Below are 26,565 nucleotides of genomic sequence, written 5' to 3'. Positions count from 1 at the left end.
ATGATGTCATATATCATATATAATACATGAAGTCATTATGTATAAATAATTAAGTCAACAACGAATAACATATGATACGATAAACGACAAATGACATCCTTTGTGTTGACTAAATATTGGCCCACCTGTTCGTACTTGACTAATGGCGACCCCCCCTCCCAAAAAAAGTTTGAAACAAAAACTACAAGTCCCAGAAGGCCTTGCGCCGCTCGCTGGCGTGTGCTCTGCATGCAGTGGGAGAAAATGTAGAGTGTCTGTAGGCGGAGAGTCAGTGGGCTCGCCTCGCCTCGCCTCGCCTCGCCGTGGAGCTGTGTGGTGTCGGGCAGCAGGAGGAGCCGACACCGACAGAAGAGACCGATTCAAAGAAAGACACCAGCGGTGCGCGAATGCACAAAACTGGGCTTTGAATTGCACCGGCGGAATACGGGTCGGGTCGGACGGTTTTTCACGGGAAGCGTGGACAGAAAAGGGGTGCCGGTTGACCACGGACACGGAGACCCTCCAAAAAGAAAAAAAGGAAGGGGGAGAAAAAAAAAACAGCAAAAGGAATCGGCAAGAGGTGAGAGGAAAACCGTTTGGGGCTGAGGGAGACATTTGAAACTGTAGCGAAAACATTGAACCGCTCCGCAATTGGCCGAATTGAAGTTGAAGGAACAGTTGTGTTGGGCTGCAATGGCTACATTTATCTGCTTCTTATTATCTCTGCGAAGCTGTTAGCGGGGCTGCTTTATTATTATTATTATTTTCATTTCATTAAAGCAACCCTCCTCCAGATAGGTGTAAATTGTGCCCCATGTGAAATGGGTGAGGTTTGTCTGGCCATACAAAAGACTTGTGGTGCCTTCACAGTCATTTCAAGTGAATCGGTGTCGCTGGCTCTGATACATTTTTTCTGTTTTTTCTTTTCTTTTCTGTTTTTTTTTTTTAGGGATAGGGGGTGGGAGGGGGGGTCGCCTTCTGTCTCAAAACACAGACCTCGATACATTTGGTTTAGTGTCGGAGACAAGGAGCGAATGGGAAGAAAAAAAACGGGAAGATGGAAATGTATCCGTGTTAAAATAATAATAATTAAATAATAATAGAAACCTTGTTATTTGGCACCGTTTCAAAGTAAACACCAAGACTGTTCTTGACAGAAGGGGGATATTTTATTATAAATGGATAAATGGCTTTAATTTTATGCCATTTCCCCCTCTCTCTTTTAAAGCTGCAACACATCATAGCGAAAGATTTTTGACTGTGCAGGAGAAAAAACAAGAGGTTTGCTCTCATTTGGAGTTTTTTTTTTTTTGCCCCCCTCCTCTCTCCACAGTTCAGGACGGATGTGGACTGTTTGGGATTTAAAGCCACATAGGAAGGAAGGAGAGAGGAGGGGGGGTAGTGGGGGGGGGGGGGGGGGGGGATCAGCGGATAGACTAGAGAAACTGGACGAACCCCCTGCCAAGAATTTAGTTGCAGGGCTCTCAGGCTCTGGCGTGGGTTGTTGGAGGATGAAAGCTCAGGAAAAAAAAAAAAAAAAAAAAAGAAAGAAACCAGCGTGCCCACCTCTTGTAGCTGCAGGAATAGAGGCTGGAAAATATGTTTCAGCAGTGGCGTGCATGCTCATAAACGGTGTCAAACTGTTGCAAATGCGCTCGTGTCTCGTGGCGGTCGCTTCCTCCTCCGTGTTGGGTGATTAAAAAGCGTAGCTGTGCATGAGCATACATCCCGAAGCTTGATTTTTAATTTGTGTCTCTGTTTTCCAGGAGGGGGGGGAAGAGCGGCGGCGGCAGCAGCAGCAGCAGCAGCAGCAGCAGCAGCCGGGGCTCTCTGTGTTATTGGAGAAACTGACTCCGCGCTGGCAGCCCCCTTCTTTCCGTGTCATGTAATGGAAACGCGCTTCTGGTCGGCGGCGTCTGAAACGCATCAGCGGAAATATATATCGGCGACTCCCATGGCTAATTGTGTCAAGTGGCGTCTTGAGTTCGCCGGTGGATGCACTCGGGAGCCGGCTGCCCTGCCGTGCCCAGCGCCATGCTGAGGCGACACGTTCGCAACGACAGGGAGCACTCGGTTCAACCGGTGGGAAAGCTGTGGAAAAAGTTGGTGGAGAATCTACGCTGCGAGCCTCGATTTTGATTTCCCTTTTTTCCCTCCTTCTCCTCTTTTATTTTGACCTAGATATTCCGTAGCGCGCCGAAGCTCGGCTGCTTTTCCCCCCCTCCAGCTCCGCTACTGCTTTTTTTTTTTTTTTTTTTTTTTTGCTCAAGTGGCATTCGCCCCGGCTTCCTCTTAAACGTCGAGGGGGCGGCCGCCTTTCTGAGGTTCGCAGCTCGCAAAATGGATGTTCGAATTCGCGGCCGGCCTCTGCTGGAGTTGAAAATGTGAGGGGGGGTGCGGGGGCGCGGGATGAAGGGACCCCTATGAAGAGGAGGAATAGGTGGAACAGCAGCGCTCGATCAAAATGGCCCAAACCAGTTTGCTGCAGGGGAAGCGCTTTTACTGCCGGGAGTGGGTCTTCCACAAGATCCAGCATTGTCTCCAGGAGAAAACCAACAGTCTCGGCGGAGTGACCAGCACTCCCAGCAAGCAGCCCCCGCTGGCGCCCGGCGGGGGCGCGTCCAACCCGGGCACCCTCACGGCGGGGTCCGCGAAGTCCTCGGGTGGCTCCTCCTGGGGCGTGCTGCTGGTGGGGGGGCCGGGGAGCGGGAAGACGGCCCTGTGCACGGAGCTCCTGTGGCCCACGTCGGCCCAGGGGACCCACCGCGGCCTGCACCAGCAGAGCCTGGCCTTCCACTTCTGCCGGGCGGACGACTCGGACACGCTGTGCGTCGGCGGCTTCGTCCGGGCTCTGGTGGCCCAGATCTGCCGCAGCGGGCTGGTGCCGGGCTACGAGGAGAAGGTGCGCGACCCGGCCGTGCAGAGCGCCCTGCAGCCCGGAGAGTGCGAGAGGAACCCCACGGAGGCTTTCAAGAGGTAAGGGCGCGCGCTCGCGAAACGTGGCGGCTTTCCTGGGCTGCTCTGAAGGTGGTCGTTCCGTACCCAAGCGAAGTCTGGATTGTGTGGCTAAGCGCGAGTGCGAACCGTACCGCGTCTGAGTACGATGCGGTTGGAAGAGGTGGACTTTGGCATGGTGCACGGTGTAAAGCGAGCAACCATCCCTCCATCACAACAACAACGGCAGCAGCAAAGCGTTGTCACAGGAAGAAGCCCGACTACTTTGAAGACTAGTTCACAAAGAACAAGAAAGTCGTTGCGGCCGTGTTGTCTGGTTCCTTCTCCATCGCACTGTGTAACTGTGCAAAAACTACAGTCACTTCATGATGATGTTGCACCGCGTGTGTGTTGTGTGGGGAGGGAGGTCAGTCATTCATGCCTTTGCGCGGTACGGGGACATTCTCACCACAAACACATGATTTCACTGACCAGCTCACGGAGAAGGGACCAGTAATCCGTGTCGACGGGACCTCGTTCTGTTGTTTAATCAATTATCAGGCACTAAAGCAGCAGCAGCAGCTCCCGTGGTCTGAGGATTATCCCTTTTCATATCGTTATTTATAAGTTGTCGTTGAATTTTGGTTGAATAGTCAGACAAGAGAAGGTGACATGAGGAATCGTTTCAGTATTTTATAGATTAAAGTATATTTGCCGTATAAATCTCTTATTTAAACACACGCTTGTTGCAGCTCTAAACACGGCTCCCGTTTATTTATTTTTCTATGAAGTCCAAGCCCCGTCCTTCCCGACCTCTCTTTGACAGCTTTATATAATTATTTATTACACCTTGTGGAAAGAAAGGCTTTTTTTCTCTTACATTTGCTTCCAGGTAATGGTGGAAATCTAGGAATCTGGTTTGCCTAGAAATGCAAAAATGTGAAGCCGGCCCCTCCCCCTCCCTCCCTCCCACCCCTCTCCACCTCCTGACCCTCATGTACCCCTCCCCCATTTTTTTTTTTTTTTCGCTGTTCCTCACACTCATCACATAGCTCCGCCTCAGCAGCCCTCTCCACCTATTTGATGTCTTGCTTTTTTGTTGGTTTTCCCCCCTGGTGTGGCATTCTGGGTGGGACCGCCCCCCCCCCCCCCCCCCCCCCCACCGCCGCGCCCTCCCCTCCCCTCGCTCAGCTTCCGATTCAAGAAAGGTCAGATATTTTTAAGCCTCGACTCAGGTGGTCAGAGACCGGCCACCGGGGGGACGAGTCTCTGAACCGGCGACGTGACTCACTGACCCGAGTGACTGCGCCGCTGAAAGATGAATCGTGCATATAAAGCCCAAGTACAGTAAGCTCCACGGACTCCCAGCGCCCTGCCCGGGCATGTAACGCGATCAAGACGGACTGTTATTGTAGTCAGAGGCCTTAAAAGGAGCTGCACGTGAGAATGTGTGTGTGTGTGTGAGGTTGCACGACTTGTCTGCACAGTATATAGTTCAGGACGTCTATTCAACGCAGGCTGGAATGCAGCACTGAACACACACACTTCTTGTCTGGCCATCTGGTGACACTTATTGCACCATCTCAGCATCACACACACACACACACACACCGGGGTGAAAAACTAGGTCAAATGTTCAGCAAGGTAAATCATTTTTTAAACGCCACTCACCAGAGTCAACAGCTGAACCCACGCTTTTTCACCTTTTTTTTTTATATATATATAGATTTAAAAACACTCTCAAGGAAGTGAGCGCTCTGCTTGTCATCTGCTCGTAATCACGCGGCCTCCACCGACAACTCTGACTTCAGTTTGACCCCCCTCTCTCGGATAAAAGGCAGGTTATCTTTAGGGACGTAAACAGAGGCTGAACTCTGCAGGGATGGACTCCTCGCTTCAGATCTGCTCTGTGTCATGGTCTTTTTCTTTTTTTTTTTTTTTTTTTTTGCAAAGAGTCCCCTAAAGTGCAGAAAAAAAAGACCCGAGGCTCATTATCGTCGTCTGTTTGGTTCTGTCGCTCTGGTTTGTGCCTTATCGCCATCTCAGGTGTGAAAGCATCCAGGCACTGTTGTACACAAATAATCTTAACGGCTCCCCTGCTGCTCAAGATGCTATCTGCTTTCAGGAAGCCAAGATCGGCAGTTATATCTGGCAGCAACATTAAAAAAAAAACAAAAAAAAAAACAAGAGCAACAAGCAAACAAGAGCATTGAGACATGGAGTAGTGTAAAACTTTACAGTTATTCCAGCATCATGGCTGCTAATTTACACCAGGAATAAAAACTCACAGAGGGCCGCTTGTTTCGATTTAACCGATTCAGACTCGTAAAAGTTATACGAGTTTCATTTAGATAAGAGTTTCGTTTAACGCTTTTTTTTTTTTTTTTTTGGGGGTGGGAGCTTTCAACCCCCCTCCTTCCACCCCCTGCCTCCACATCCACCTTCCAGCTGTGATTTTAAACCTTAAGCTAGTGAGTGAGTGCAAGAGGCCCCCGCCGAATTCTTTAGCCTAGTCAAAGACAAACAAGCCTGTTTGTTGGTAGTAATCACCAGTCGTGTGTTAATACAGTGAAGCTGGTTCAGACATGGGTTTACGTCCCAGCTCTGCAACTAAATCTTCTAATAAAATCTTCATGCAATTGATCAAAGATGAGTTCTGCGGCTTTTGATCATTTAGTAAAGTGTCGGGTTATTTTAGTGTTAAAGTTCTGTGTTTTATTTCTGGTCAAATCTGTAAAGCCAAGCAGCTGTACTTTTAAGACATGCAGTATAGCTGAGGTTAGTAGTGTTAAGAAGCAAAGTGTGGTATCTTTGAAGTGTCAGTCTCCAAGATCTCATTTTCAGTTTCCTAGAAGTCTAAATTGTGTTGCCTGTGTGAACTCTGAAAGATAACTGCTAGGACTAGCATCTCCTCTTTGCATGGTGCAGGAATGTCTCTACAGAGAGGACTTTAATATAATTACACAATTTTGGCAACAGCTCAATGCACACATTTAAATGAAAATCAAATAACTGACTTTATACTGTTTGTTAGCTCAGCAGTTTGGTAAAAAAAAAAAAAAAAAGTACAATATCTCCCTTTGAAGTCTAGTTGATTTGAAAAATATAAAATGGAAATTCTGAAGTGGATTAGAGGGGTCTGTGTATAATTTTTATGTTTATGTTAAAACTAAATTATATTGTGTAGGTGTGACCACCTAAAAAAAAAAACACCACTAGTATGTTGTAGTTTCTGTGTTCGCATATATTTTGTGTCAACGCTATTTTGTAATGCTTGTGCTTTCTATCAAACCTGAAAAGACTGACTAGTAATTGGTCCGATGACAGAAAATTAATTGGCAGCAATTCTGTAAACAACAATTTGCTGGTGCTTCTAACTCTCTGACATTTTATGGACTAAACGGTTATCAATATAAATGAGAATATCGTCTGTCAATAGGCGGATAATGAAAACAGCTGCAGTCTTAGTTTTAATATAACAGAAGCAAAATATCTGCCTCGACGTTGTGATATTGATTTCAGCCCACCTCTCTGTAAAGCCCTTTTTAATTTGCACGTTACAAAAAGTAATGTGATGCATTAGGAGGACAAATGCCTGCCAGCAAAGGTCATGAGCCACAGTTCTCCAGATAAAAGGCAGTTTCACCTTTCAGTTTGCCTTTCTTCTGCTCGAGGTCGACCAGCTCCTGTCCATGTCTTGTTCAGACAATACACTTGATACTTCTGGTTCGTTGGCTGCCTGCATGGGTCGCGTTCGTCGTCGTTAAGACGTGCAGTGTATCATCAAGGATTTTGCTCCTAGACAAAGCCAAGGCACATTCCTCTGTCTGTATCACTCCTGCATTAGTGTGTGTCTCAGCGCAAGCAAAGGCCACGTTCATGTTTTGACTGGAGTTTGAGTCAGTTTGCGAGTTTTAAACAACCAGTCAGCTCCCTGTCATCCAGCATGCCCCACTTTCTCCCTTCAGGACAAAAGACCTGGCTTCAAATAGGTGGAATTAACCCAGTCATGTGGGTCAAACTACAGGCATCAGTTTTTTTTTCTGCTGATGGGACAAAGCTGCCTTTTAGTGTAGGTGTGACTTTATGTGGATCTTTTGTCGAGCTGTTCTCCACTGAGCGAGGAGTTGAGTTTGAGTCGCAGCTGCTTTTACTTCTCCGAAAAGGGCACAGACTTCAGAAATGATGAATGGCCGCGGCTTAAATTTGTGTGGAAGATTTGAACTTTTTTTGGCCACGTTTTATTTCCTCTGCGTGTCTGCGTGATGCGCTGTGGAGATTTTTCTAAAAAAGCGGCTCGAAAATGGTGATTTTCTGGCAGCTGCATCAAGCGCTTCTTTGTGAAACTTTGCCGGTTGCTTTGCTTCAAATAACGGTTGATAATTTAGATAAGTGGTGACATTAATCAGACCAGAAGCATGATTAGATCGGGCCTAGTCATCTCAAGTGAAGTTATGAATATTTGTTGATCTCTTTACAATGACAGGAGGACACTTGGCTCCTGGAAATGTAGGAAACTGTGTAATACAAACCCAGAGATATAAATAAATATGAATAGGGTTTTTTTTTTTTTGAAAAGCTTACTTTGAGTGAGAGAAACCCTCAAATGATGTGAAATTAGTGGAAAAACGTAGCCTCATTTTGAACACAATTCCTTTGGAGACACATTTCAGTCTAAACTAAAGTCAACCAGGACATTTTTTTTTATGAACTTGTGGGTTTTTTTTTTTCCTTTGTGTTGACTTTTTGACTGGTGCACGCTGGGCGGCCCTGTTATTGGGGTTAAGGGACGTTAAATGAAAGCAGCCCGGTGGCTTTCATGTGGTGCACGGCTGTGGAAAACTCGCTGCAGATTAGGGCCACATTTTACAAAACCAGGGGGGGGGAAAAAAGGCAGCTCCCCAGTGTGACGCATCAACTCCAGTTGAGCAGATGAGGAGAAACGGCAGCACCGTTTGCGGCTGCAACGATGACTCAGCAATCTGATGCCGGCGTCTGTCTCCACACCGTCGACGATGTGTGTGTGCACTTTTGAGAGGGTTTCATTTGTCTTTGTTTGCACGTGTCTGAATACATAACTCGGTTAATTGTTATTCCACTCGTTAAACAAACTCACGGTAAGAGCTGCTGTAAGTTTACACTCATTCATGAAGGCAGGGCGACGGTTAGGGACCACAATATTTCAGTGTGGTCAGTTTACAAGTCAAAGTTAAATCTTCACATGAGCCAACAAACAGTCAAACAAACAGTCAAACATGTAAAACCGTAGAGTGGGGTTTGAAGCTGAATGTGGGAAGCACTGGCCGCTGCCATCTTGGCAGTGACTGACTCCGCCCATTTTCTGCTAATGCCAAAAACTGTCCATGAGAGTGAGAGGAGAAGAATTATGCATAAATTCAAAGCTCAATACAACTGAAACAGTAAAGTTGGAATGAATGAGTGAATTAAGTTTTAAAGTGGAACATTTTAGGGTCTTTGGGGATTGACTTCGCTTTTGTAGCTAGCCCCAAGTGGCCACTCAAGGAACTGCAAGTTTTGGGACTTCAGTTTTCTACCTCTGTGTACTCACAAGTACTTAAACTGAGTTCAGATGGAGCAAAATAGCAAATCAAGACATTCTGACAACTCTCTGTCTCTGACTATATACACAAATACCACAAATTTAAATTTCTTTAAAAACACATTAACATGAATCCAACATTAGAAAAGGGATGTTTATGCCACCCTATGTTGCACATGTTTGAAATAGAAAACTAAATATTTGAACCTCTTTATCATTTGAATGGTTCAACCTTGATCTCTCCATCAGTTTGGGGTCCTTGGCCTGAAAAACACGGAGGAGCCCTGCACTACAGTGAGACTTTTAACTTCTGCAAAGCACTTTTGTTATTAATTAATCGTTTAAAAGTGAAAAAACGAAGCTACTCTAGACTGTGTGTGTGGTTTGATCTCATTTGATTTATAATAGCTTGGCTACACAGGCAATCAAACCCTCAACTGTCATCACGCTTTGATTAAATTACTGCTAAAGCATGATTGGTGCACGTAAATATGTGCCATCACCTTTTTTCCGTCTTAGTCATACTTGCTTCAAACCAGTGAGTTAAAAAAAAAAAAAAACAGGAATTAAAGCAGAAGCACAGAAATGGCTCTCGGCGGAAAGTTTTACGCTCCATTCGCGGAACTGCGAAACTGCGCGTTCTCAGCACCTTTAATCAAACGTTAAGATTTGTTTTCAGATAATTGAGTTAAAGCTCCAGCAGCAGTGCGCTCCACTCTCCCGTGCCAGAGAGCTCACATTGCTGCCCTTTGTTACCAGAAATCTGTTGACCTGAGGTAAAGCCCTGTACAAAATGCCAAAGTCTCTGGCCGGCACCGGACAGCTCCGAGGTTTTTACCTGACGGCATTGAAACCCCCTTTTCAGCCCGTTTTTTTGTGAGTTGAGGCTGATGCACCCCGACAGAGCCTTGTGTCCATGCATACATCTGTGTGCGAGCGGAGCCGAGTGTTAGACGGGGACACGAGGGAGGGGGTTGGAAAGTATGAAATTTCAGATTCCTTTGACAGTATTGGATAGCTGGCCAGGAATGCACACCTCGCCCGGGTCGGGGAAGAGCTTTGGGGATTTGGAATAGTTAGGCTGTGAGGAGGCATGTGTGCAGTGTGTTTACACTTTGGCAAATCATTAATAGGCAGCATCTAGAGGTAATCAGCTATGATGTTGAATAAAGAGATGTTATTTTATTGTTAATAAAAAAGAATTTGCTCCATTATGAGTCACTGGAGCTGGAATATAAGAAGTTTAATGAGTTGAGTCAGGAGGGCGGTTCAGTAGAGGATTGTACTGGGGAAAATTTCAGATGGACAACGCGGTCAGATTGGGCGGACAATGCGGTCACTGTGTGTGATCAGTCCCATGACACCTCAAAACAACCCGAAAACATCACAAGACTCAAAGACCATCACACATTAACCTCAATTTGTCACTTTGGGACGTCAGGAAGGGCTGATTACAGACCGTTTAAGGCTACTGTTTAAAAGAAACGGTTGTTTTTGTGCGTGTCAGCCTCTCACGCGCTCCTCACTTCCCCCTGACCAAGCAGTCTCCAGTCGTCTGCTTTGGGATCCAGCGCAGAATTGATTGTGCGGATCCATTAAGCCCAGATCAAATTCTTGCATCTTCCAGCACGTTTGAGAGAGTGGCTGGAACAAGCACTTTTTCTGCTACTTTTATACTTGCAGCAGCATTTGAAGCCGTTTGTTTTTGGGCTTTTTTTTTTTTTTTATCATCATATTGCATCGTGTGAGGTGACCTGTCTTTCACAGGTTGTGGAGTTTCATCTTACTACGAGTCGCGCTGATCATCTTCCACAAAAAAAGCTTTAGCAGCAATGCCTCAAGGACTTTACTTAAATGCGGTAATGAAATACACATTCCTTTATGCAAGCGAGTACACCAGCACCTAATAATTAATACTGTCTCAAATGATCAGTCATCCTTTAGTTGCTTGGTCAAATATAAATAAATGTGACTTCAAACCTCAGGCTTGTTGAAGTAGATGTAATAATTTCACAACGTATTACCTAAGAGGCTTTCTCAACACCTAGATAACAGGTCTACGGTCATATCAGCTGCTCATTCAACTGCGCTTTGAGCTGCACAGGTGCTTCGCTTTGATGGTGCCATACGCCAATCAGCCACAACATTAAAACTACACACAGGAGAAGTGAATGACATTAACCATCCTGATATTCCTTGCAGCCTGACACACAGACACGCAAAAATGGTTTAGGAACAACTCAAAAACACACAAAGAACAGCACAAGGTGTTGACCTGGTCTCCAGATTCACTAGATCCTAAACCGATCAAGTATCTGTGGGACGATCCATGGAAGCCTCTTCCCTCAATGTCATGTAGCATGTAATGTCATTTTCTGATGAGTCACAACTGCTTTGGAGGCACAAGGGTCCTACAAAATACTAGAAATGTGGTCATAATGTTATGCCTGATCGTTGTACAGCACATCAGATCATTTACTTCTATTGGTTGTTGTTTTACTTGAAGCAACAGACGTCAACCTTTTTGACTTGAACCTTATGTTATCGGTGTCAGATGCTCTGTGGCTGTGAGTGCTACTTGCAGATGTACTTTTATTTTCTAACCTTATTTTCCAGCGTGTTATCATCAGTTAGTTGGATTTAAGCTGAGCCTACCCTCTCTTGCAGAACCGCGGCTGCTGGGCGACCAATCGCACGTCATTAAGTGTGAGCAGGTTGTGGAGACATTCTCATGTTTAAAATCCCAGACGCTCGGCTCCAGATACTGCGCACGTCTCGCATACAATTTCAACACTGTTCATTAGGCCCAAATACTATTTTGTTACCTCATTTGTTGATAGACGGCGACTTAACTGACAAACTTGATCAATCCTCCCGACAGCCAATTTAATCTAAAAGCCGCTCCCGACCCGGCTCCAGCGGTAACTATCGCGGCTGTGAAACGCAGGCAGGCAGAGCAGCGTCATGCCAGAGGAGATGATAAACGCTGCACTTAATCATGTTTTTCAGCTCATTTGAGTCCTGATACGATGCAGCTTAATAAGGACTTAAAAAAAAAAAAAAAAAAAAAGTTGCTCAATTCTCCACTCAGTCGTTTTGAACAAACGATCATAATGGCCATTCCAGTATTTTTCTAAAGCAACTAATTTACTGCTGCAGGGTCGACGTGCTCAGAGGATTATCTGTTTAATGAAAGGCTCTCAGTGGCAATTAATGTAAATGTGGCCATCCACAGCTTACGTAACCGCAGCTCCGCTCCCGTGTTACCACTCCGCATCAAACCCTTGATTTAGTCAAAAAAACGAAACAAAAAAACAAGCTTTATTCAACGCCTACACATTTCACTAAACCGATAATAAATCCTCAGAGTTTACGTCTAATCAGATGAAGCTGGAGTGAGATGATAACAGATTGAGGGGGAAAACGAGAGCATATGGTCGATGTGTCGGGGAGAATGCAGCTAAAGTGTCTGAGCCTGGCTGTTCGGCACCGCTGACTCTTATTGTTCTCATCAGCCTGATTACTTTGAACGGCGTGATTACGGCGATGTTATGCATAATGCAAGAACGGGAGAGAGGGAGGAAACGATCTGCGAGACAGTCGTCTGCTTCGGCCGGGATGAGCCGGCGCATGAGTCAGCTGTTCGTCTCCGACGTCTACCGAGTGGCTTCCTCCGAATTCACTGGCCGCTAAATGAAGAGATGTGAGCTCTTCTAATGAAAAGGCCTCGCTGTGTTTTTAATTAATTAATTAATTTTTTTATACATATTATGCAGGAAAGCTTTGTGTCCGTCCGTGTCTTGGCCGCTCACCTGCTGCACCGTCCTCCCGTTAACAGAGCAGGCCGGACGTGGATCGGCTTCACTGTTTCTTCGCTGCGTCTCGGTCAGCGTTTGCGTGTTGCGCTGGTGTTTGGGGTACGTGTCGTAGATTCCAGGCCCCTGCGCCCGCTCTATAAAATGAACCGTGTGAATTCGTAAGGCGCTGGCTCGGTGCCCGGCGCTGCCCCTGTGAGCCCAGACGTCTTTCGCCGAACGTCACGCTGAAAGCTTCACTTTGCACTTTGTGTTCGGAGCAGCGGCTGCTACAGTCGCAAACACAACATGACAGATGGTGAGTGCATTAGATGCATTTCACAACCCCCTCCTCCTCCTCTCTCTTTCCCTTTTCCCCTCTTTTTTTCCCCCTGTCTTAAATAGCAATTGGCATCAACTTGTGCATGTGTTGAGGACTTTAGTGAGAAGCAAAATACTTGGGACAAAAGCCCAAGACCACCATGTGAGGCTGAATTACTCTGAGCTTTCTGGTCCAGGTATGCTGCAGGTTCAGCTGGCAAACTAAATCAGCTTTCCCTGAGCTCCATCTCCCATATCCTGCTGAGTTTTCTTTGTCTGCAGTCCTTGTTTTTTGACTCTTTGACAGCCAGAAAGTAGCTGAATTGTGAGAGAAGAATGGCTCTTTGTTTTGCCCACTTGCTGTCACTGTGGATTTGATTGTCTCGGTAGGCAGCATGGCCTCAGACGCAACCATTCACACACACTCCCACACACACAGTCACCCCTGTGGATGGACATTCCTTTTGGCAGGGCTCCCAGATGGCACTGCAGGTTCTCTGTGGGCTGCGGCCCGTGAGAAGGAGTGATTGACTGCGCTTTCTGAAAGGCTGACCAGCGTCATGGCAGAGTGTGAAGGTTAGAAGACCTTGACATGGCTTCTCTGCCCTGCTGAGAGTTCAGACTGCTTGGAGAAAGTTCTCAATACAAGATGAAGTGTTTGCAGAAGCCGGTCAAAAGCCAGGTTTAACTGTCAAGTTGTCAACCAGAAAATGGACCGAATTTTAATATTAGCTTCTTTGCTGCTTTTAATATTAATATTTTTAGTGTTTGGGGCTGTTTGTCTGACAAAACAGGTCATTTGGAGACATTGCTAGTGACTTTTGACGTTTGAACCATATCAGACTGTATAAATATGGACAACGGGTTGTCACTTCATTGCATTGATCAAACTGATGCTATTTTCTTGGGGATTTCTTATCCCAAAAAAACTACGCTTGAATATGAATCAACATTATATTAACTACCTAAAATGACAGAAATCATCTTTGTAAAAAAATATTTGATATGTTTTTAGTGTTTTAATTTAACCCAAGTCCCATCCACTGACATGGAGGGGGTGGAGCTTATGACCTATACTGCAGCCAGTCACCAGGGGGAGCTCTACTTGCTTTGGCTTTACTTTTGAGTTCTGCCCTCATCGTTATAAAGTCTATGGATAAAATAAGTAGAAAAATGTTTTGAAGTGTTTGGGAAATCAAACAAATTTAATCAAATTAAGTTCTACATTTGCAAACTAGACTTCTGCAGACAGATGCTTGCACGACGCCGTGACAAACTTTCCACCATACTGTAGTTCTTCATTCGTTTACATTATTTCCAACTAATACATAGTATGAAATATTTCTATGACATAATTTGTGCAAAAAGTTTCTTCACCAAGTCATTGGAAGTCATTTTCAAAGTGGCCTCTAAGGTATTTTGGACTGAAATCACACAGACCTTCACCCCAGTCATTTCTGCTTCCACGCACTTAAGGATAATGAACTTGGGGTAAAATTAAGTCTGAAATGGTAGATGCTTAAAAAGGGAATGGCTATGGAGCCACAGGGTTAGTGACAGGCTGTTGAGCATCCAAAGGAAGTCTCGTTAAAACAGTATTTTAGTGTTTTATGACAAAGCTTACAAGCAATGTCACTTCCATTAAGGAGGAGTGGTAGTTAAAGAGACTGTCCCATCATCTGGAAGGTGACTGATTTTTATCTGCGTGAAAGCTAACCGCGAAGAGCCTCATACGCCCTGCAGCCACGTCGCTACTCCTGAATCAAGTTCTTCTCTCTTTTTTTTTTTAATGTGGATTAATTGATTTGTTCAACCCATTTTTAAATGTTTAATTAACCTAGACCTTGATTAAAATGTCACTAATATGAAATCATCAGATCCTTTATCGCAGTTAGTTGAGCTGGAAGTCATTTTATGAGTCTTGGGAGATGACATTTTCCCAAATGGACGTGTTAGGATGGGCTTTAAACTGTTGGTGGCAGTCGCAGTGGAGCCGGGTGCAAACATGACTCCGCTGAAGAGGGAAAAAAAAAAAAAAAAAAAAACGCTTTCTGCCTCGCTTCAGTGAGCCTTTATGTGTGAAGTTACTTATTAGCGCCGGAGCAAGTGGATTCCACGTCTGGGTGGCAGTTTTGCGTTGATAAAAGGTCAACGTGGCGTTTAAAATGTTGCTCTCCGCTGGGTATTGATGCGATGCTCGACACAGTCGGCCGTGTTTGTTTTATCATCGGATGCCACGGGGCTGGTTTTAATGGGTATTCATAGCGAGGCATCAATATTAATGGAGATTTGTGGAGATTTGAAAAAAAATATCCTCCGCGTTTAGTTGTCATGAAAGCTGCTAAACACATTTCTCTCCACATCTTTAATATCAAGGCTGAACGCTGAGCTCTCGGGCAAAAGTATTTTTTTTTTATTTTTATTTTCATCCAACAAAAAGGCCCATTGAATTATAATGACTGCATCTGCCCTGGATGTGCCTCTGAGCTTGGATCATCAGCAGCGGGACTGTTAATGGGTCCAATTTGTGTTGGACGGAGACATATTTAAACGCCTACTCTCTCTCCCAGTTGAAACTGATGAACTGAGATTGGCGTGCCTCAAGAAAAGCACTCTCTTGTTGTTAGTGACTGTGTTGTTGTGCCGGCGTTGCGTCACACCAGACAAACCGGTAGGATCGGATTAATCCTGCAGTGACATCTTTGCTCTGCAAGTTAATATTTAATTTTCAACCCTCAGGAAGAGGGCAAGAGTAAATACAATTTAAATGACTGTAGTTGAACCTTATGTCCTTGTGGTCATGTCAAGTTACGCTAATTCTGTACATTTTTTGATTACACTGTTTATTTTATTTTACTAGATAATAATTATTTTTATTTAAATCTTTCTTGCATTTTTAAGAGTATTACTTTTATGTGCAACTAAATTAAAGTCAAAGTCTGAAACACAAAAATTATACAAGGGAATAAAAACCTCACACCACATTAACTGGGTTAGCTTCAAATTAGCCGTGCTAGCCCATGCTCCAGATGGAAGCTAGTTAGCCTAAAAAGGTTCTGTTCCAGTAGTTTAGCTAACCTGATTCATTTTCTAAAATATTTAACCAAAGCTGGGGATGTGAATTTAAAACTTAGGTGATATATAAGGGCCAGGTTATCTTATTTATGGTTTTAGAAATTAGCCATAAGAGCATATTGGTTCTGGTTGGAATATTTAGGTAACTAGGTTAACAGGCTAACTAGTAGGCTAATTACTAGCCTGCACATATTTAGTTGACAGACGTCATATCTGACTAACTTTGTTCATTAATTTAGTTGCAAATTAAGGAAAATTAATAGTTTGTGTTTTGTGAAATGAGCAAAAAAGCTTTTTAAAGATGTCAGTGATGTCATGCATAAAGCCAGTGTTACTCTACACTGTTGTTGCTCACTCATGTAACGCAAAAAGATGACTATATGATAACATTTGCCTCCTCTTTTTTCCTCAGGTGCGTCCTCTTGCCTCTCCTGAGCGCGAAGCCTCCTCAGCAGGCGCTCTTCCTGCTTGTGGACTCTATCGATGAGGGCTGTCAGCTGGGTGAAGGGGAGCAGAGGTCCTCCCCTGGTTCCCCCAGGACCATCGCCGAGCTTCTGGCCAGTCACCACGAGTTCCTGCCTCCCTGGCTGCTGCTCATCTGCTCGGCAAGACGTCAGAACAAGGCCATTACCAAACTGTTCACAGGTAAACAGCCTTCCTTCGTTTGTTGGCCAGTTAAGTGAAGGTGCAGTTTACACATAACCGTCAAAATCCCTGTGTGGTTTTTATCACATCTGAGCTGAGGCGGTTTCATGCATTAGATCACATTTGCAGTTGTCGCCGCTGCTTCATGCTCGTTTCTGCTCAACTGCAGCTTTTCTTCCGTCCTAATATGATACGTTTCCACCTGAAAAATGCAGTTACAAACAAACCCTGCAGCTTGGTTCCTTTTCTGTCATGGCCTTTTAAATTCTACACATGTAAAAAGCCTTCCAACAGCACGACATGCCTGGAGAGATTAGGGTCACCACTGCAGACCTCGGAAAGAGTCGCGGCGCTTCCTTGTCCGATGACGATGTTCCGTACCGGCTGCTATTATCCCACTGTCGGGCCAGCAGCCTCCTCTGTGGTGATGAGCTGGCATAGCATTAATCAAGAACTTGACTGTGTAGGAGGTTGGCTCCTCCACAGGCTCGCGATGATATGCGTTACCACCTCTACCTTTCCTCCGAAAGTAGGAGCTTCTCGTGCCCTCGGCCCACCTCATCACCGTTACGTAACATCCCTGCAGACAAATTAGTTGAGCTGTTTCGCTACTCGGTACTGAGGACGTGCTTTAAGCCAGGTTTAAGGTTCAGCCAACATAAATGGTAGTGCAGTGACCTACCGATGTCCCCAAAATTAAATTAAAATCCTCATTTAGCAATTCTGTCATGCTTGTTACAGAAATGTGTGTATTAAATTAGGATTTGTGAGATTTATGGTGATTTTCTTGTGGTAAGTCATCAAAACTAACATAAAAACACATAAAAAGTAGGTTAGTGTGTTTCAAAGCCTCCAATTAGACAGTGTCCCAAAGGTAGCTGGTTAGCCTAAAAGCTAACCCTTAGCCATGCTGAGAAACAGCTTGTTTTTTGAATAACTTTTTGGCTAACTAGTCTAAGATGCTAGTTTGTGCTGGAGCCAGTAGCATTACTTTTTCTCATTTGAACCCCCATATTCTGGATGTCTTGAACACCAACATTTAAATATATGAAAATAAAGTTAGCTGGTTAGCTTCAAATTGGGCAAGGGCAGCTAGTTAGCATAAAAACCAACCTGCTACTTTTTCTGAAATGATGGGTGAGAAGAAATGAGAGTTTAATTTCAAACTTAAGTCTGGTGTAATTATGACCGCGCTAGCTTAATGTTTTTTTCAAGTAGAAGTAACCGTGCTAGCAAATTGCTTGTTGTTGGAATTTTTAGCCAATTAGCCTAAAATGCTAGGTTGTATTTTGAATTTAGCACAGAGCCACAGAGCAGTGTTTTTCTTCTTCTACACTTACAAGGTTTGCTTGTTAGCTTCAAATTAGTCATGCTAGTTTATGCTCCCCTAGGAAGCTAGTTGGCTTAGAATGTATTGTAGTAGCCTATTAGCTGCTAATTTATTTAAAAGATTTAAAAGGAGCTTTTATATAACAACTAGTTTAGCAGTTGGCTGCAGATTTCTGTGGCTCAAGTTGTTGTTGTGTAGAGCAGCGCAACAGGCATCTTTCTGTTCTATGTTTGACCTGCACTTGGCTGACGGTGGGCGATGTATTTACTTGTTGGCAGAACATTGCAGTGATAGAGGTATGCTAGGAGTCAAATGACAACCCCGTGTAGGCAACGAGGTCCGCAGTGAATGCAGCGGATTAGCTGTGCCGTTTACAGTTCAGGTGTCGAAAGGTTGCCTGTGAGGTTTCTGATTAATTGTGCTGCGCTAGTACATTAGAGTTGAAACAATTAGTCAGTTAATCAATCGGTATACCACCAGAAAATGAATCTGCAATTATTATGTTAATTAATTAATCAATCACTGCAGTGATTCTGAAAATGTCAACCATTCGGAGAATCCATGTTTTCCAATATTCTCAAAACAGACTCTGGAGAAATTTCATATGAACAAATTACATCGCTAATTAATTATTAGTCGCTGGCCTAAACGCATAAAACAATTGAGAGTATTGCGTTCCCCCTCTGTCGGAGCACCTGCCTCTGATTTAAGTGACTGCCACGTGTTTACATTTGAGCTCGGCATTATCGTTTGAGGAGAGGTTGTAAATGATCGGCTCCGGTCTCGGAGATTAAGTGAAATCTTAAGTGTGGGTGTCAGGCTGCCGTGAGTGCCGCTCGGCTCGGCGTAGATCTGATCAGAGGCGACAGCGGCAGCGAGATGAGAGTTGAATTTCGCGACACCAGAGACTCGGTCTGAGCCGTTTGTGGGCGTCACGCGTCTCGTATCAACAAACCAACTGTGGTGTGAGCTGCCCACTTTGTAATTGCAAAGACACGGCCACCCACGCTTTCCTCTAACATCAAAGCGTAGGTGCCCCTGGTACATTAGCTTCTGGATTGGTATCAGCGCAGGATGGAGCATCCTCTATCCTCGCAGCGTTTTCCAAAACTTTTACACCACAAACGACGCAGATGGAAAAAAGTTCTATATTTGATTTCCTTTCAGCGGCAATTTGCATTAAATCTTATTTTCTGGTCTATCCTGCGTGTGCTGTCTGCCGCGTATGGCACCAACCATAGATTTAAATCGTCACATTTTATTTGGGCTGCGTAATAAACTTCACAGCGGAGTCTGTGGGAGAATATATATGTGTGTGTGTGTGTGTGTGTGTGTGTGTGTGTGTGTATCAGGCATATGCTACAGATGTAAATGCTAATGGTAATTTTTTTTTTTTTTTATCTTGGCGAGCTCTGTGACTTCCCATTTGCTTTTTCTCCTCTCATGTTTGTAGCTGATGAGCTGTCTGTTCTCTTTATTTTTGATATGGTTTGAAAGGAATTTCATCTTGGAACAATCTGATAAATAGCAGTTATCTTCTTTCTTTCCTCCTTTTTCTTTCTCATTTTTTTTTTTTTTTTCGACCGGCTCATTCCTTTTTTTTTTTTTTTTTTTTACTGCCTTTCTGATGACAGCCAAGCTTTTGTTGAGCTCTTAGTCCAACTGCCCGGCAATTGATTTAAAAAAACGAATCTCTTTTTGAAAAGGAGAACAGAGCCAAGCTCACACATCAGATGTGATGCCCTTGTTTGAAGTAAGTGAAGGACGTATGTGATTGTTTTCCCTCTTCTTTTCCACTTAAACTCGCTGCGTTTCTGTGAACATGCCGCTCTGGATATAATGCTTTTTATTATTATTTCAGTGACTCATTGAGTTTGTGCATTGAGGTGCTGCTACAGAACTACAACCAGCCCTGACCTTTTCCCCTTTTCTGCTAATGCTTTTAGCTGCCTCTTTGTTTTGTCTAGATGCAGTCTTCCGCTTTTAGTTCAAGGTTGGAAATTCTTCTGGAAGACTGGCTTCTTCTTCTTTTTTTTTTTTTTTTTTTTGTCTCCCCCTCACACACACGGATGTCGACTCGCACACAAACACACTCACCCACTTACTCTGTCTTCCACTGGCCTTATTATGAACACGACACTGTGTGCGCTCCTTATTCATGCAGCACTGGACCCAAAATAGACCAAAGGACTTCACAGTATCAAATTGAGGCCAAGTGTCCACTAAAAATATCCTCCATATTGTTTACAAGTTAGCGATGGCAGTGACCTGCCAAAAGACTCCACTTTCACGCTGTGTGCGAAGCCAACTCTTATTTTATATGAGTGGCCTATTTCGTCTGGGGTGGAGGTTGTGTGGGTTTCCCAGTATACTCTGGTCTGTGGCGGTGGTGGTGGGAACTTTGTGGTTTCGATAAAGTTTGAGAAATGACCTTTAACCACACGGTCATACCGAAGGGAAACTCGCCGGGCCAGAGGTTTCGTCCACTGCTTTTAAGACGTCTGAAGGGATTTAAGATACTGAAGAGTTGAGTCTGACTCATGCTAACTGCACTGGCTTGCGGCGTCGGCTAACTAGCCTGAGATGCTAGACTGTGCGTTGAATTAGGCCGAGGTAGAAGATCCCACACTGTAATAAGTAGATTAGATTTAGACTTAGAAAGACTTTATTTATCCACAAGAGTAATTGTTAGTCACAGTAGCTCAGTTGCACATAAAAAACCCTCTTGAGAGCCACAAGTAACATGAATAAGTACATAAATAATAGTAAAGATTATATACAATTAAATAAAATGGTATAAGCAAAAATTTGCATATGAAGAAATGTGCAAGAAATACAGACAGAAGTAAATATATATCTTAAATAGATAGAACTTTAGCTTGATGGCTTCAGATTAGCCAGTGTCTTTAGGAGGACACTTAACTTGAGAAGTAATATTAGCAAATCTGCTGCATAACTAGCCTTTGTCCAGGAAAATAAAAATAGTTTTTAAAAAAAATCCTGTAATAATCTGACTAAAAACACAAGCAAACATCTAAGGATGTTGGATTAAAATACCAGACCAAATAATTATACCAACATGCACAGAATTACATTTTTAAAGGGACACATGCAAGTGTCTGCAAATGCATCATCATTAGAAGAGCTGCAGTCTGAATGTCCATGAAGAAGCTTCTCAGATGAGGAGCGAAACATCCAGTTTCTGGATGTACTCGACCTCGATGGATGTGAATCTGCAGACTCATGGTCGTTTGACGATGCTGACGATGATGTGTGAGGAGACTGTGATGTAATTAGTGCAGGTGATGCCCCCTCCCTCACGGTGCTGACACAGGTTATCTTCAGGGGCTCTGTATCTTATCTGGGCTGGATGCTGTGCGGTTTCCCCAGTAAACTCTCGTGAGTGTGGTCGTGTGAATTTTGTGGTTTCTTGTCGATAAATTTTAAGAAACGACCCACAACCACGAGGTCACGCTAAAGGAAACTCGCCGGGCCAGAAGTCTGGTCAGCTGCTCTTAAAACGTCTGAGAGGATTTTCTTTTATCTCTGATTTGTGTTTCATTCTCTTGAGTCTGATTCACTGTAACTGCATTGGCTGAAATGTTTTATATTGTATTTTGTAAAAAAGAGAGATGACTTTCTCCCCAGGAGCACGACTCTCCGAATTCCTCGTTCCTTACTCAACTGTTATTCCTTGTGTCTGTCTCGGGGTGGAATGTGCTCTGGGAAGTTTTCAACACCTCTGAGACCGAGCAGGAAGAAGGAGGCACACACTCTTCTGCTGCAGAACGCCTCGCTCGCATCCGCTCGCCTAATGCCTCGCAAACAAAGGCCGGTCTGTTTGCGTGGAGGAGTGCGAGAATTCTGCGCAGTATCCCCCTGGCTGACTCGCATTATATGATCACTCAGGTCTGATTAAGAGTCAGACTTCCTCTATTATCTCGACTCGGATTAAGAATCCTGGCTTGAAAAAAAAAAAAAAAAAAATCGACCTCGGCCGACCTGCTTCTTCTTCACGTCCCGGCCGCGGAGGCGAACCTACTGTACGGGCGCGATGGGGTCGCAGAGTGGAAACACTTAGGCAGCGATTTTGTCGGGGAGCCGGGTAGAGTCTGTGCCAATTTAACGAGGCCTGGGGGCAGGCGGCGGAGCAGAGAGGGCGGGGTGGAGGGTGGAGGTGGGACATGGTGGTGGAGGTGGGGAGGGGGTTGGGTGTTTAAATAGAAACAGCCTTTCAGACATTTTTTTAACAGCTCATACCTCGATCCATCATCGTATTCTCGTTTGTAAAGACGATAAAACTGACAGATGTTTTGTCTTGGCCTCCTGCGTCGACTCCACTTCCTTCCAAATTACCCAGGTTTATTATTTCAGCGTTAGCTTATTTTGGATGGAGGGACCAAAAAAAAAAAAAAAAATCGCTTTGCATATGGTTTGGCTGAAATAATTACCGGCTCGTTTTAATCGTAATCCCCCTCGTTACGTTTGATCCAGCCCGGTGTGTGATCTTTTTTATCTGGTGGAGGCATCACTGAGCTGTAAACGCTGCCATCTGCCCCGGATTGTTTATGATTCATGCTTGTCAGAGTCGCTGTTTATCAACCGGTAAGTTTGTGTAGCCACCGTAGAAGTTACGTCTCCACGCAAAACTGAAGAGTGTCCATTTAGAAGAGGGTGGTTAATTAGTTTAATCAGTCAGGGAAATAAAGTAGAAATAGAAATAACCTGCTTTCCTGTTTTTGAAACTGTGGTACCCAGACAAGAAGGCATCTAAGGTCACAGCCACACACTGATCAAGCATAACATTATGACCACCTTTCTAATATTGTGCAAGTTTCTGGGAACACAATGTTATTAGTCGGGGCCTTTGGGTCGTATGGGTTGAGGGGAGGGGTCTCTGTGGATCATCCCACAGATACTTGATCAGTTTGGGGTCTAGTGAAATTGGAGGCCAGGTCAACACATTGTGCTGTTCTTCGTTGTTTTTGTGTGTGTGTTGCCGCTGCTGCCGTCAAGTAGTGTCAATGCTGTGGGGTGGGGGGGGGTCTGGTCTGGTCTATGTGGGTGCTACATGTCTAAGTAACATCCACACGAATGAACCTCAGGTCCAAAAGTTTCCCTGCAGAACATTGAATTGTCACAAGATGGTTTAAACGTTATTTACTTCTACTGTCGGTGGTCATAATGTTGTGGCTGATCAGTGTAAAACCCTAGAAATGGGAACGAGAGTTTGATTGCAGTGTTATTAGCATAGACTCTATTTATCAAAGAATTATTTCTTCATGTTTAAAGGATGAGTCAGACTAAAGTTTTTGAGGCAGATAATCACAGAACAAATGTCCATTTCCTTGATTTTTAACTTTCAAAGACGAACTTTTTTTCATTTATGTGATATTTTATTTTAAAAAGCAGTCATATTTTGAATTTTTTTAACCAGTTTCTAACTAGATTAAAATGCTGCCAGCTCTCAGGAAGCAGCCCTGCACACAGAGATTAAAAAAAAAAAAAAAAAGAAGAAGAAGCACCTGTTAAGATCTGATCTAATCGGAGTGAACTGCTGCTCAGATCCGTCCTCCCGCGTGGAAGCACCTCGTGACTAATCCTGGAATACAGACGGAGGTGGATGACAATGATACAGCCCGGTGTAAAGGAAACACAAAACAAAACCCTGTGCAAGCTGTATTTAGGACTCTGAGAGAGGAGCCAACTGGAGCGAGGGATGAGGAACCGCAGCGACTTCAATGAGTTTAATTCCCCCCGTCGTAAAAAAAAAAAGGCACAATCGTTTCCCTCCGTTTTATTCTGAGGAGTAGTTTCTACAGGCCGCTCGGGCAGCGTTAAGGGGTCCTAAAGGCAAAAAAAAAAAAAAAAAAAACACACATAAAAGCCCCTCTTGGTTATGAATCACAGCTTTAATTAACACGGCCCCGTCCCTCCTTCAGTCTGAGGAATGTTACAGGAGAGCGTGGCCGTTTTTAAGACGACACTTCATCCTGTGAGGCATTTCGATGGGGGCTTTACTCATTTCCTTCCTCAAATGACACATTTGCTCACGGTTTCGAGCTAAAAGTAATCCGTACACGCGCTCGCGTGGCCAGCGGTGTACAGATAAGTAAACTCCACAGCTGTTCCGTAAGAAAAGCTGGACTTTGAGGAAATTGTGCGACTCTGGGGCGGGCCGGCGTTTCTGTTTCCTGTGTTTGTGTCTGTTTGGGGGAGCGGGTCGCCCCCGCCGTGGCACGGACCCGGACCGCGTCCTCCCGCCTCGGCTCGGGGGCCGCCGTGAATGGAGGCCTTCTCTGCTCGACCCGCCGCGAGACAGAACTGATTTACCGCCGGCGATCACAAACGAAAAGAGCAGCCCTGTTTAAAGCGCGAGCCCTCCTCCACTTCTCAGAGCCGCCCTTTGTCCACGGGCCTGTGGGTGAATCTGACACAGGGCAAAGCAGCCCCCCACCCCCCCATCCTCCGCCCCATTAAGGTCAACAAAACTCTTAACATCTCCCTGCATGTGTGTGTGTGTGTGTGTGAGTGGGCTTTTTTTTTTTTTTTGATATACTTTCTTTTTTGGCCGAATTCAGAGACCTCTCTCTGGAGATCTCCTGGCCGTCTGACAACACAAACACAGCCGTAAAGCGGCGAGGATGGTTTATTTCTTCTAGGCTGAGGAATGCTCCCTAAACAGAGACAAAGATGGCTCTGTCTCATTCGACCGAACCCCCGGGTGGCTTGATGACATTTTGCCGCGTCACCTGAACAGTCGGACGCACGCGCGCACAAATGCGACGGATGAATCTGGATCTTGACTGTGGAATAATGTTTGGTAACGGCGATGAAAGCAAAATAACCTATAAATGACAGAAATCCCTCTGTAAAATGTTTTGCGCTCGACACGTCGCTGCAGTTTCCTCTTCTTTTCTGTCACATTTTGCGTCATCATCCCACGGGACAAATTGGACCCTCCTGAGTAAACGTCTTCACGGTGTAAAACTTAAACCTAATTCCAGCATTTTCTCGTCAGTCTGGTTCTGTGGCCTTCGCCAGACTGACTGTTGTACAAACCGCTAAACAAAAGCACATTTGACAAACCCCCTGCCTCCACTAAAACACAATGGATCCCTTTCTGTCCTCTCCTCTTCGTTTCCCGTATCGATCGCCTCCGTGCCACGGCTCCTGGTTAACAAGAGCGCGGGTGACATATTTAATTAGCTCCCCCCTCCCCTTCTTTAAATTGGCTTACGCAGACGAGCTGATTTATGTCCGCGTTCGTGTACGAGCCGTCGTCTGCGAGGCTGCACGTTGAGCCTCACTTTGGATGAGCCGAAGACCATAATCCCGGCTGAATACTGTAATTTACCACCGTGCAGTCTGACAGCCGGGGCAAATTACAGGTCTACCGTGTCTGTATCTGTAACACCTTGGGTGCTGCGCCGCGGTAACGCGACTCTGAAGGTGGCGAACAAAGCGACCGGCCTCCCGCCTTCCCGAGGTGATGCCCTTCGGTATGTGGCATGCCTCTGCCACATTTTTTATGAACTTAAGAGTTTTCTTTCAAGGCTGCAGTACAGAGCAAGACTTGTCAGATTTTGATTTAATTGAAGGGTGTTTTAATTCGGTCTTAATTCGACTTTGGCTGCAGGATTCCTGAGACGTTTCTCCCCGGTTTTGCCGCAGGGTGGAAAAGTCTTCTAAAGTGAAGACGGGGGCTTTTACGCCTCCCGTTTCTCGACCCGCATGCCAAGGATGACTTTGCAGGTACCTGATTCCACAGTTAAGCTGTCACAGCTTCCCCCCCCCGCGCTCGATCTGCAGTCCGGGCATTTCCACGTGAAGCCTTTCCAAAACGGTTCCAGGCCCTTCCCTTCCCTTCCTTTCCTGGCGCTGCCGCTGCATGTTGACGGCCGATAATGGCTTGTTTGACGTGATGCCTGAGAAAACACGAGCCGCGCTGAGTGGTTTCTCATGCAGGTGAGTGGAAACATGTGGCGGCAGGGCCAAACGAGGTCGGCCGGAGGTCGGCCGGCCGGCGTCGTGACGGACAAAAAAAAAACGCGAGCGGACGCTGATCTTCTGCGGGGCAGGACGAGAGACTCGCCGTGAAAACCGCGTTTCTCGAGCCAAGTGTCAAGTTTTTGCTTAAGAACTGATTTTTATGTTAACATAAAAAAAAAAGAACGTAACATGAAAAGAGAGGTCGTCCAGGTTTTTTTTTTTTCCTGACCACAGATATCGGTAAATTGAGTGAATTCATTGGCTTTTTGCTCCTTTTTTCTAATGAATCACCACTTCGGTTGCTTCTAGTTTCTTTTCACTTCATCTGTGCAGCTGCAAGAAGCTCTCACTGATGCAGAGTGACAACTCTTAGTGCGCACGTCCATTATGAGACCCAGCGAGTGAAGGAGTGCACATGTGACCAGGTGCGCTGCCTTTGACTCAGTCTCTTGTCACCGATTTAATGAGCTTCTGTCATTCAGAAGATGAAGCGAAGCTCTTTGGTGGTTAGAAGAAAAAAAACTCTCACTTCTACTCTTTTCTTTTTTCTTTTTTTTAAATGGATGACGGTGTAATTGATGGATTATTCTTTAGGCGCAGGTGGTTCGAGAGCGTATCAGAATGTGCCCTCGCCGCAGAGCTTGCGTTCCCATTAACCTCACCCCTCCTCCCCCTTCGCACGAGCCCCGTTCAACAGGTTTGACTGGAAACCATTTCGCATCCCATTTGAAAGCCGGCGTGTTCGGGCACGAGCGCGTTCGTCTGCTCTGCCTCTAGCGAGCGTGAATTAATTGTTAAAGTGTGATCGTTTCGGCGTCTCGCCCGGTGGTCGTCGAGTGCGGCAGAAAATGCAGCCGGTTAATCTGAAATGATTTTTTTTTTTTTTTCCCCCGCAACACTTTTCGTCTCTGAGCTGTGTCAGGCTCCAATTAGAG

The 26,565-nt window shown here is 45.1% G+C and overlaps 1 protein-coding gene across 1 annotated transcript in view; it reads left to right on the top strand.

Moving 5' to 3' along the window:
• The first annotated feature begins 240 nt into the window (after positions 1-240).
• The window catches only part of ankrd50 (ankyrin repeat domain 50), a 37,098-nt gene continuing 10,773 nt past the window's right edge, over positions 241-26,565 (top strand). The window contains exons 1-3 of the mRNA XM_047584867.1: positions 241-559; positions 1,746-2,955; positions 16,076-16,308. Coding sequence (XP_047440823.1) covers positions 2,444-2,955; positions 16,076-16,308 — 745 coding nt within the window. The 5' untranslated portion in view covers positions 241-559; positions 1,746-2,443. The remainder of the gene's footprint in view (positions 560-1,745; positions 2,956-16,075; positions 16,309-26,565) is intronic.

The sequence above is a fragment of the Mugil cephalus genome, chromosome 5 (genome assembly GCF_022458985.1).
Source record: "Mugil cephalus isolate CIBA_MC_2020 chromosome 5, CIBA_Mcephalus_1.1, whole genome shotgun sequence".
Lineage (NCBI taxonomy): Eukaryota > Metazoa > Chordata > Actinopteri > Mugiliformes > Mugilidae > Mugil > Mugil cephalus.
The sequence above is the reverse complement of the archived record's forward strand: the minus strand, read 5'-3'. Positions and strand labels throughout refer to the sequence as shown.